Source organism: Musca autumnalis, unplaced genomic scaffold (assembly GCF_047663935.1).
Source record: "Musca autumnalis isolate F117 unplaced genomic scaffold, ASM4766393v1 scaffold_1, whole genome shotgun sequence".
NCBI lineage: Eukaryota > Metazoa > Arthropoda > Insecta > Diptera > Muscidae > Musca > Musca autumnalis.
Window position 1 is genome coordinate 263,645,898 of NW_027411644.1, and position 12,854 is coordinate 263,658,751.

The 12,854-nt window shown below is 37.1% G+C and overlaps 1 protein-coding gene across 2 annotated transcripts in view; it reads right to left on the reverse strand.

The window, feature by feature from the left end:
• The window catches only part of LOC141389494 (headcase protein-like), a 518,007-nt gene that overhangs the window by 141,816 nt on the left and 363,337 nt on the right, over positions 1-12,854 (reverse strand). The window contains exon 4 of one of the 2 annotated variants that reach the window (XM_073961083.1): positions 10,398-11,744. The exons of the other annotated variant lie outside the window; for it this stretch is intronic. Coding sequence (XP_073817184.1) covers positions 11,664-11,744 — 81 coding nt within the window. The 3' untranslated portion in view covers positions 10,398-11,663. Of the gene's footprint in view, positions 1-10,397; positions 11,745-12,854 lie in introns of those variants that run through there. 2 annotated transcript variants of the gene reach the window in all.

The window sequence follows — 12,854 nt, forward strand, 5'->3', positions numbered from 1 at the left end:
CTTAACAACACAACAACATACTGCTAGATACAATAACTAACTCACTGACTGAATGACTGACTAACTCACTTAGTGTTGGCGATGATGACGGCGATGGCGAGCGTGACAACGACAAACGTCCATTCAACCGCATAATGTATGTTTTAGTTGACGAGGTTAGGTATGAAAAATATTGTTACAATTGCCAAGTTGCAAGGGAGATGCAAAAATATTAGCATACCATGTAGTCGTTTAATTCTTTGGCAATATAAACTATTTTTTTTTTTTTTTTGCTGTATGTTTTATAAATGTGCATTGCTGTTGTGGTTGTATGTAGGTTTGTTTATTCTGCCAACTGTAGGAGCATTAGAAGAAGTGATGTGTTGTTCACAACGACGACGACTACGACCACAATTTGTTTGGTATTGTGATATTTGGCACGTTACTTATTTTGTAAGAAATTATTTTATGACTTTAAAGACGACAATAGGGGTTTCCAATAAACAATTTAAGATACGAGGTTAGTAAGTTAGGAAACTAAGCGAGAAAACGGGTAGAGAAGAATTGCTTATGACAATCTAAAATAATAATACCTACCGCTACATATCGACACCTCCAAATAATAGTATGCTAAGTCTAAAAAGTGAGTTTTGCAGTAGAAGCTCTCAAAGTGTGAAAAATTTTTTGAACTTCAGTACTATGCTAAGTCAATATTAGTTTATAACTTCTGTTCGGATTGACCGATCATTACCAAAATTTGACAGAATTTAAGTTAAAGGACGTTCGACACCTCCAAATAATAGTTTGCTAATTCTGAACAGTGAGTTTTGCAGGACAAGCTCTAAAAGTTTGGAAATTTCTTTGACCTTCAGTACTATGCTAAGTAAATATTTGTTTATAACTTCTGTTCGGATTGTCCGATCATTAACAAAATTTGACAGAATTTAAGTTAAAGGACGTTAAATATAAAAATGTAAAGAACTTGAAAACATGCTAAGTCGACTTAGCATACTATTGTTTGGAGGCGTCGATATGTACGTTGGGATCATATCATATCAGATAAGTTATATTGTTGGAGCAATTAAATTCTGCGAATATCCCAATTACGGTAGTTTAAAAATGTGAAAATATATATTGTTGATTCAACCATATACTTTGTGTCAACCATATACTTTGTGTGTTTGTTGCTTCGTTTTCTGGAATACCGCGCCTTTTCATATCTTCATCTACTTGTTTGCTCCATCTAAACTTACTTACTTACTTAGCTGGCCCATTACAGAACATTTGTTCCATAAGCCGAACTAAGAAAATATCTCTAATTCTCTCTGCTGCTTCGCTTTTTGGAATACCGCGCCTTGTCATCTCTTCATCCACTTGTTTGCGCCATCTATTCTTTGGCCTGCCAATTCTGCTTGCACCGCCATGTGGCTCGAAATTATACGCCTAGCCAAATCAATCGCTGCATCTCGAAACGTTTAACTATTTTGATGTCGTTGTATAGCAGATACAGCTCGTGGTTCATACGACGTCGATATTTACCATCAACGCAGATTGATCCGTAGATCTTTCGAAGAATTGTTCTCTCAAACACGCCAATCACTGCCTTATCTGCTTGCGCAAGTACCCAGGCTTCGGATCCATACATCAGCACGGGTAGTATCAGTGTTTTGTAAAGCGTTATTTTTATTTGACGAGTTGTGGCTTTGTTTTTAAAGTGCTTACTTAAGCCAGAGTAGCATCTGTTATAGGAAACAACTTCAACAGTTGGTCCGATCTCAATCATAAAGGTATCGGTTACTTCTTTTGACGTTTGCCTCTCGTATAACCTTTTCTTGCAGATCACACGAAAGGCTGTCTCCTTTCCTGAATCCTCTTTTGGTACAAAACTTTTCGGAGAGGTTCTTTCCTATGTTAACTGAAGATCTTGTGTCTACCTTTGATCGTAGCGGGCTGTCGAAGGCTGCTTTATAATCGACAAAAAGGTGGTATGTGTCGATCTGCATCTCTTGGGTCTTCTCCAGGATTTGCCGCAGGGTAAATATCTAGTCAATGATGGAATTGCCATGTCTAAAGCCGCATTGGTATGGTCTAATTATTTCATTGACTATAGGCTTTAGTCGTTCGACAATATCCCTGACACGATGTTGTAGGCAATAGGGAGTAGACTTATGCCCCCATAGTTAGAGCATACAGTCTTATCTCCTTTCTTGTGGACAGGGCACATGATGCTCAGGTTCCAATCGTCGGGTACCCGTCCTTCCTGCATGAATGCAACTTATAAGCGTGCCGCCTTCGGTTTTGAGCACACTATCTGTATCAGTTACCAAATAACCTTGCTGGTCCTCCTGTAGAGACCGCCTGTACCAAAGCCGTTAGTTTGATGTTTCACTCTGTGGTAGAATTTGCGGAATTCATGCTGGCTTCTGTACATCTCGGTTTGTTCACACTCCCGCCTTTAAATTTCTCACTTTTTTCCTGCGGAAAAGACTGTTCTCTTCTCTCCTTTTCTCCCGATACCTCACTCGTGGGTTACGCGTTCCTACGGATTGTAGAGTAGCCCATATATGCCATATATTATCCTTTCAAAATATTCCCCTGAACACATTCTCTCTAGGTTGGTATTTAGATCAATGATGTGAGTCCTGGGAGCCACCGTGGTGCCGTGGTAAGTACGTCCGCCTTGACGCACTCTTTGATATGAGAGAAGTCTTCCATGTGTCTTAGTGGATGTTGTGGGAAAATAAGTACGTGAATGATTCGGGTCCTCCTTATACTGGTCCAGTCCGAATGGCGTGTCTGACAACACCCTTTGTTGATAACTTTTAGTGGCTGAAAAAGTAGTCAGGAAATGTAAGCCAACATTACATTGACAGGTTTTTACCACACCTGCAAACAATTGTTGTAATCTAGGCAATTGTTGTAATCTCGAAGCCAGGGATTCAGTGAGCAAAGTGGTGATGCCAACCATTGCACCACGGCGCTAAATTTATAATTTTTTATACGTTGTATAACATATAAAATGTGCCACGGCATGAACGAACTTTTCAAGGGTAAAGTCCACTGCCATCTGTTACCCATTAGAAATAGTAAGCTTAGATGCGGGAACAAGGTCACACTAAAGACCAAAAAACACTTGAAGCGTCGTATCAGTAACGAAACCTTACAAAATCTGTCATAGTTAGACATCTTTTATCATGCACCTATAATTTGGAAATTCCACGCAATACCGAACATATTTGCCAAGTGTAGAATCCACCTAACTATAGCCTAATGAATGAATAGACAGAGAATTTGCAATGTGTTGGTTTTTCGTACACTCAATATGCTCTGTGTTGATTTTTTTATTTGAGGAAGTAGGTCCGGCCAATATTACCCACATATTGTCTTTTACCATCATAAATAGTTTAAAAATGCATAGTTATTGTCATTTTAAAAATTGAGTACCTCATCAACTGACTCAATTCTCACTCAATGAGAGAATTTGACTGAGAGGATTTCTTTGTCTACACATTCATTAGTCTATGACCTAACTGGTGACGTAGGCCGAAGAAAATACCAATCAACGGTTCAGATCGGCTATCTCTTGTCAAAATCCAAAGAAAATGCATATAATCGACGTCCTAGTACGACGAAATCCAAAAGTCCCAAATTTCTACGGCACTTTATAACCCACACAAAACAAGTATCGCTGAGTCTGTATTTACATTAGGCAATTTTCCTTGCGGCAATTGGCAGTTTGATGGTGATGGAGGTGAGGCATATGGTAACCCTTTGCCTCTCAACACCCTCTCTCACCAACAAACTGGCAGTTGCCGCAAGGAAAATTGCCTAATGTAAATATTTCGTTATAGGCGATTTCGACTGTATTGTCGTCTCCTTGCAATTTAATTTGTCCTGCACGCAAAAAAAACGGCCTCTCTAACATAGGTCCCAAACATATTTTGCAGCAAACAGTCCCAAACATAATATATATTTGGGTCTGCAAAAAAATATATGTTTGGGTGGAAACAAATATATGTTTGGGTGCAAACATATATATGTTTGGGTGCAAAAATATTTATGTTTGTGTGCAAAGATATATATGTTTGGGTGCAAACAAAGATATGTTTGGGTGGAAACAATTTTATGTTTGGGTGCAAACATTTTATATGTTTGGGTGCAAACATTTTATATGTTTGGGTGCAAACATTTTATTTGTTTGGGTGCAAATAAATACAAACCCAAAAGGCACAAAAAAAAACAAACACATGCACCAGTGGGCGCTTACTGAGAGCAAGGGAGTGTAAAATTCAATGTAAAACACTTTAAAATGTGTGCTCACTTGCTCTCAGTAAGAACTCACTGGTTATCTCTCTAGTATACACACAAATGTTGTGGTTTTTTATTGAAAGACAAAAGAACAACAAACACATAGGTACATACAAAATTCCAAAGAAATACATAACACACTTTAATAAATGAAAAACTGAATGAAATAATTTGTAAATAGTCACACTTTTAAAAAGGAAAAACATATAGAAACGTAGTTCAATGCTTCTCCTTAGTTGTGAAATAAAACAAATTGTCCTCATAGTTGAAATCATCAGCGGGGAATCGGCATCTAGAATCAAATGATTATGTAATGCAATAAATAAATATGAATATGCCATATTTCAAATATACATAATTATGTATGTAATTACCAATATTAAATGCGATTTCTTCCTTGTCCAATAAAATAATTCCATTCAACTTTCCGATTCAATTATAAAATGTATTGGGCATTTAATTTACTAAAAAGCACAATTTCTTTAAGAAAACACAAAACACTGATTTATTCACTCACTTTACCGTCTTGACTCTACAAAGGCAACTAAAACACTGAAGAAAGAAAAAAATTCATATCATTTCTTCTTTTCTTCTTCTTGGTTAACAACAACAAAACAAGAAACACACGAGTTTGACGCATACATGCCACCAAAGCCCCCTCCTTCGCTTCTACGTCTTCTATTATACAATACACACAACTCTTTATTATAAAACAGCATTCCACAGCCGCGAGAGCACTGTTATTACTCTCGTTGACAAACATCCTCTCTCCACCCATGAACAAAATGTTCTAACATAAAAAATATGTTTTACCCAAACATATCAAATTGAGATATGTTACAAAATGTTGCAAACATATATTTGTTTGGACCCAAACATATTATGTTTGGATCCAAACATATATTTGTTTGCAACCGGTCCCAAACATATATATGTTTGGATCCAAACATATTTCTATCATAAATTTTTCTGCGTGTCCTCATCAATCATTTAGTTGGCTTGGGAAGTGTTTTTTATGCAGCTTTAGGACAATTACTTCAGGAATTACGAACTTGCCCCGAAAAAAAAATGTATCCCCGTAATAGAAACCGCACGAACAACCTGCTGTAAAACATTCAAATCTTTCCGAGACATGTCCTCGAACTGTACTATTTAAAATTTTGTGTGTGAGGTACCTGAAGGAGTGGACCGATTCCATATTCTGAACCTGATCAATGTCTGGAAGATGTGCATAGTTTAGACCAAATTGCTTACACACTTTGAGAGAGGTAACCGAAGTTGTGGACCGATATGGCACTTCTTCGAATTTTAAAGCACACATTTTTGTAGGATTCGGTTTTCCGCCCATAACGGACGTAGCCAGAGGCAGAGCTTAAGACGCTACAGTTGTGGAATTTAATGCCAAATAGTTAAAGACTCAAGCTTTTCCTACAGTGATGGAATTTGTGCATAATATTGGATTTATATTATTCCCTTAATTCTCACACAACCCTCGCATCTGCAACTAATGCCAAAAATTACAAAAAAAAAAAAAAACATTAATGGAAAAATATGATGTTTATTTTGATGTCTTTCCAAAAAAATCAAGTGATTTCCTTTAAAAATCTATTAAACAAGCCAAAGATTTATTTTTAATTTTTTGGCAAAAAAGAATTACCAAATTAAATATGCCTTGGGTTGAGATTTCTTGTTGTGTTTGGGCAAATTTGAATGACAGCTAAAATACAACAAATGTTAAGTGCATTTTGCTAAAAAAAACGCATGTTTGAATCCACAGCAATACATACTTGTTGCTGAAAAGTATGGCTTTATTAAGCAACGACAATAAAATTTATAAAAAAAAAAACAACAAACGCCAAAATTTTGTAAAGGCCATTGGCCGATTTTGTGTGTTAAGATATGTTTAGTTTGGTTGTTTTTCTAGGAGACATGAAAATTCTATTGGTTTTTTGCTTGTTTTTTCATCTTTAAAATATGATTTGTGACTTTAAATACCTTTGGCATATTCACACTGCAGCAAATATCGGCCGTTGGATCAATAAAGTTGAATTTTAGTGGTTTCGAAAAAAAGAGTTTTTGTGTAAAATTAAAAGTGTTACTCCGTTAGAGCTGGTGGGTCGTTGCATTTTTTTCTTTAAATAATTTCCACAACAGTAACTATTGTTTGTCGAATTACCGCGTTGTTGATCACGCCCATATATTGCACTTTGTTTCATTTGTTGGTTTCAGCAAAAAAAAAAAAAAAAAAAAAAAACATAATGGTGTTATTTGTGGTGTTTGGCTATTTGGCGGTTATTGGCCTTTGATGAAGTGAAAACAACAACAACAAAAAACGGCAAACAAACAAACAATGAGTGCAATCAAGTGTGCAACAAGTTGAAAGATAAATGCATTTGTAGGTCAGAAATGTTGAGTTTTATATTTTTTATGATTAATTAGTTGATTTTCTTTGATCTGTTCTGCAGAAACTAAACAATATTTGGGGTGGTTGAGGGTAAGCAACCAACAAAGACATGTTTAAAATTTATATTTTTTCTTGGCATTAAACAAATGGTATATTTTTCCAACAACAAACGATTTTATAAATGGCGGCAATATTTAGGGTAATTACAAGAGAATTAAATCTAATGCACCTGGCCATAAAACATTTATTGATATGGAATATTAGGCGACTAGAAGGAGAATAAAATATTACGGTTATCTGTGGTGCAATTTAAAGAGTAAATATTCTTAGGACATTTAAAAAATAAACAACTACCAATCAATTAAAGCTAAAAAATGACAGCCTTGATACTCAATATTACCCGACCTCTTTATCTGTTTATTCACTTGAATATAATTAAATATAAATACATTTTATATATGATTGTAAACTTAGTTACTCAAAACCTAATTGAATTAAATGCTCATCTCCAATAAAAAACAATAGCAACATTTTGTAAATTATCCATTCGGCACAATCTTTTGAACTCGTGGGAATTGCTGAACTAGAAGACTCATTAAGTTATTAGTATTACTGCACTGCCCTCAAGCAGCCTAAACCTCTTAGTTGTATTGAAACAATGTAAATAATAAGATTAAAATGAACTTTAAGTTACAATGTGAAAATGTGTACATAATGTTACAACCTATCGTTCATAATGTTTAAAGGGCAGAAGCGGAAAATGATTTAGAAAAAAAATTGAAAACTTCCAGTTCATAAAATATCTATCACAAATTAGGTGAACTATGTATAATATATGTATATTAGAGTGACCCAAAAAAAAAAAAAAAATCCGATGCGATTTTCAAAATTTTTTGTAGAAATCGTTTTTTTAGCCACATTAATGTATGGTAAAATTTTTGCATCCATTAGAGAATTTTCTTAAAATGCACCTTTGGACCAATACTATGGAATTAAAGATCGCTAGGTTGGAACGAGTTAACCTCAACCGATCGCCATAAAATTTGATATATAAGGTTTTTGGATCGGGTGACGTAGGGGATGGAAGATACAAAGGAACGGTCCTGATCGGCTTTAACATGGCAAAGCCCAGGATTTATCTTGGTCCCTCTTTCATCTCAAGTGGACACTGACCTCTCCGTGGTGTCATCTGGGGAACTGCCTTTAACACCCGTTAAAGGTAGTGAGCTAACATGTGCCGAGCGTTCAAAGGTTTAAGGACCATGATCTGCGAATCTGCACCTGGAATGTTCACACTCTTTATAGAGAAGGTGCAGTTTTTACGCATTGGCAGATGTAGTGTAAATGTACAAGGCCGACATTACTGCCATACTGGAAATACGATGGAACGGGAAAGGCGTCACAACAACACCTAAAGGTGACGCACTGTATTATAGCTGCCATGACACAAAGTTTGGTTGCGGATTTGTAGTTGGTCGGAGATTAAAACATGTGGTCTCCAGCTTCACCCCAGTGAATGAAAGACTCGCTGCAATTCGATTAAAAGCTAAATTCTTCAACATCAGCTTTTTTTTGTGCTCATGCTCCCACTGAAGACAAGGACGAACAGACCAAAGATATATTTTACGAGCGCTTAGAAGATACCTTTGACCGTTGCCCACCTGCCCATTCCATTAAAATTATTCTGGACGATTTTAATGACAAAATTGGAAAGGAGAATGTCTTTGGCCCAACATTCGGGAAATTCAGTCTCCACAGTGAAACATCTGACAATGGCATGAGGCTGATAGACTTCGCAGCGGCAAAAAACATGGTAGTTAGCAGTACCAGATTTAAGCATCTCGATATTCATAAGGGCACCTGGCTGTTGCCAGATCAAAGAACAAGATATAAAATTGATCACGTTGTGATAGATGGAAGACATTCATCAACCGTGTTGGATGTACGATCGTTCCGAGGTGCAAACATAGACTCGGACCACTACCTTGTTGCAGCAAAGGTACGTACCCGTCTAAACGTTGCAAATAAAGCACGGACAGACACAACACGAAAGTTGGACATCGGTAAGCTGCAATCACAACATATAGCCACAGCATATTCCACTCAACTAGCCCAATTGCTTAACGCGACCACTCCTTGTCGCGATAACATAACAACACAATGGCAAAATATTGCCCACTCGCTTGCATGGAGTGCCGCAAAATCAGTACTTGGATACCAGAGACCTCCACCAAGGAATCCATGGTATGACCAGGAGTGTCGTGCTGCTACCGAAGACAAAAATGCGGCATATAGGGCTACTTTACAATCAGTAGTAACGCTTAGCGCACGAGAGAGGTATCGGGAGAAAAGGAGAGAGGAGAAACGTCTTTTCCGCAGGAAAAAGAGAGAAATGGAAAACCGGGAGTGTGAGAAAATCGAGATGTACAGGAGCCAGAATGAAGTCCGAAAATTCTACCAAAGAGTGAAACATCAAACAGATGGCTTTGGTACAGGCACATCCTCCTGTAGAGACCAGCAAGGTAATCTGGTAACAGATACAGATAGTGTGCTAAGGATATGGAAAGAGCATTTTTCCAAACTGTTGGTATCCAATAGTAGCGAAGTCGACGAAGATACCACAGATCCAATCCCAGAAGATGGTATTGAATGTATACCACCCGGCCAAGATGAGGTAAAGACAGCAATAATCCGGCTGAAGAATAATAAAGCAGCAGGAGCAGATGGCCTACCAGCCGAGCTGTTTAAAACCGTAGGCGACACGCTGATAAGGTGTAGGCATCAGCTAGTTAGCTCCATCTGGCAGGAAGAACGCATACCCGACGATTGGAACCTGAGCATGCTGTGTCCCGTCCATAAGAAAGGAGATAAGACTTCCTATCGCCTACAAGATAGTGTCAGGGATATTGTGCGAACGAATAAAGCCCATGGTCAACGGCTTTAGACCTGGCAAGTCCACCATTGACCAGATATTTACCCTGCGGCAAATCCTGGAGAAGACCCAAGAGATTCAGATCGACACCTACCACCTTTTTGTTGATTATGAAGCAGCCTTCGACAGCCCGCTACGTTCAAAGGTATCCAAGCAATGTCTGAATTTGGAATCCCCGCAAAGCTCATACGGCTTTGTAAAATGACTCTAACTGACACAAGATCTTCAGTTAAAAGAGGAAAGAACCTCTCCGAAGAGTTTTGTACCAAAACAGGTTTCAGGCAAGGAGACAGCTTTTCGTGTGATCTTTTCAACATCCTGCTAGAAAAGGTTATACGAGATGCAAACGTCAAAAGAAGTGGCACAATCTACACCAATAGCCACATGTTAATTGCTTATGCTGATGATATAGACATCATGGGACGATCAGTAAAAGAAGTAACCGATACCTTTATGAAGGTCGAAGGAGAATCTGCTAAAGTGGGTATGGCGGTAAACGGCGAGAAGACCAAGCTGGTGTCGACGTTGAAGTTGGTTCCCTTAATTTTGAGGTAGTAAAAGACTTCGTATAGCTCGGCACCGCCGTAAACACAAACGACATCAGTTGTGAAATAAAAAGAAGAATTGTATTGGCCAACAGATGCTACTTTGGCTTAAGTAAGCACTTTCAAAACAAATCCACAACTCGTCAAACAAAAATAACGCTTTACAAAACACTGATACTACCCATGCTGATGTATGGTTCCGAAGCTTGGGTACTTGCGCAAGCAGATAACGCAGTGCTTGGTGTGTTTGAGAGAAAAATTCTTCGAAAGATCAATGGACCAATCTGCGTTGACGGTGAATATCGACGTCGTATGAACCACGAGCTGTATCTGCTATACAACGACATCAGTATAGATAAACATATCGAGATGCAACGATTGCATCGGCTAGGCCATATAATAAGAATGAGAAATGATGAACCCACAGAATTGGCAGGCCAAAGAATATATGACGCAAACAAGTGGATGCAGTGGATGACAAGGCACGGAATTCCAGAAAGCGAAGTACTAAACAGAGAGAATTGCAGATCTTTTATTAGTTCGGTCTATGGAACAAATGTTCTGTAATGGGCCAGCTAAGTAAGGTTTTTGGATCAAATAGACAAAAATTGGGGGTAGAAAATCCAATCAAAAAAAAATTTTTTGGGTGACTCTAATGTATATAGATCGGGAATACTGAGATTAATAAAGTACATTTTGGCTAACTTAAGTTACACTCCACTCCATCCAGCCTATTTAACAATTAACAAGGTAATAAGAAGAACCGTTAAAACAAGTAAATAGAAGAATCGGCTTTGTTTACAGCTAATGATCATCAGCCTACGAATGTACAACAAAAAATTAAACATGAGTGGTGGACCTAAATAGCCAATGAACAGACCCCTAATTTTAAAAATGAATCGAATTTACGTAGATAACAAAATAAGTCTAAAACACTTTTTATACCCTCCACCATGATATATGCAAAGCCCTTCAATGTGGACTATATCAAGACGTGGACCTTTATCCATAATTTTCGATGGGTAGCAAGAAACGTAAGGCAAAAAAATCGCGAATGCATTACGAGAAAATCACTTCTTGCAGATATCTGTTTGGGAACTTCTGAATCAATTTTAAGTATATTTGTGGAAAATTTTAATTTTTAAGCAAAGAAAAAGTTGAGAAATTTTCAAGAATGTTCTTTAAGAATATTCAAAGTAACAACAGCTGCCATAATCTCTAAATCTTTGACGGTGAAACTTCAAAGAACAAAACGTTTTGATACCTGACGCAAGCGCCTTCAGTCTTTATCTGATTATAAAACAATACAAACCTAATTAATAATGTAACTATAATTAAGACCAGCATTTAGATATGTAAATGCAATGAGATTAAGATCACGATTTATGGGCTACCACAAATCAACAACTGGTGGCAGTTGTGGACAAACGATAATGGTGAGACCACTTAACAACAATAACAAATTTTCAATACAAAACCAATAATTTACGACCTTCTATAGTATTTGTTTTAATATTAATGTCGAGATAAACGAATTTCCATTGATATTCCAGATTTTATGGTTGACATAACATACCTAAAACGAGAGAGAGAGAAATAAAAATTGTCATTAATTAATTGTTACATTTTAAGGATTATAAATTGTTATTATTGACATTGTCTAGTTGATGTTGTTGTAAGTGTTTGCTAATTTATGTAGGTGGGTGTTAATTATCTTTGACATTCTAAAGTCACAGATAATCAAGAAACTGTAACGTAATTAAATTCTTACATGCAATAATTATTGATTGCATGCCATACCATCGAAGTGGCTGGCTGGCCTAAGGGGCTAAAATAATTTGCTAAAACGGCAGTCAGCCAGCCAGCCTATAATAAAATAGAATTCATTAAATAAATTTATATTGCCTCGAGTTCAATTCTCCTACTCAGTGTGTTATTGACAGGCCAAAGACAAAAAAAAAAACAACCGCAACAATAACAACCTGAATAGTTTGAAATAATTTTTTTAATGTGTACACCACCACAAAACGTATGATGAACAACAAAAATAGATACACCACATACGTACATACATACATACATAAATATATACCTACAACTTGCATAAATCACAATGTATAATTTTAATGGAGAGCAATATGTAAGCTATTTAAATTACTTGCATAGTTTTAGAGTTAAATAAATTGGTATAACGATACAGTACTGTGAATGGGAAATATAGTGAAAATAAGGAGGTAGAAAATGTTAAGCTTAGGTTTCTTATTTGGATGTTTGAACATGGTTGGCAGGATTACTTGTTTACTTAACTGGCCCATTACAGAACATTTGTTCCATATGCCGAAATAAGAAAAGATTTGCTTTTCTCTGTTTGTTGCTTTGCTTTTTGAAATACCGCGTTTTTCGATCCCAGTTTCCACTTGTTTGCTCCATCCAAGCCTCGGCCTGCCAATTCTGCGTGCACAGCCATGTGGCCCGTATTTTAACGCCTTTTCAACGGTTTCATCATCGCTCATTCTTATGATATGGCCCAACCAACGCAGTCGTTGCATCTCGACACGTTTATTTATTCTGATGCCGTTGTATAGCAGATAAAGGTCGTGCTTCATACGACGTCGATATTCACCGTCAATTGGTCCGCAGGAATTTTTCTTTTAAACACACCAAACACTGCCTTGTCTGCTTCGGA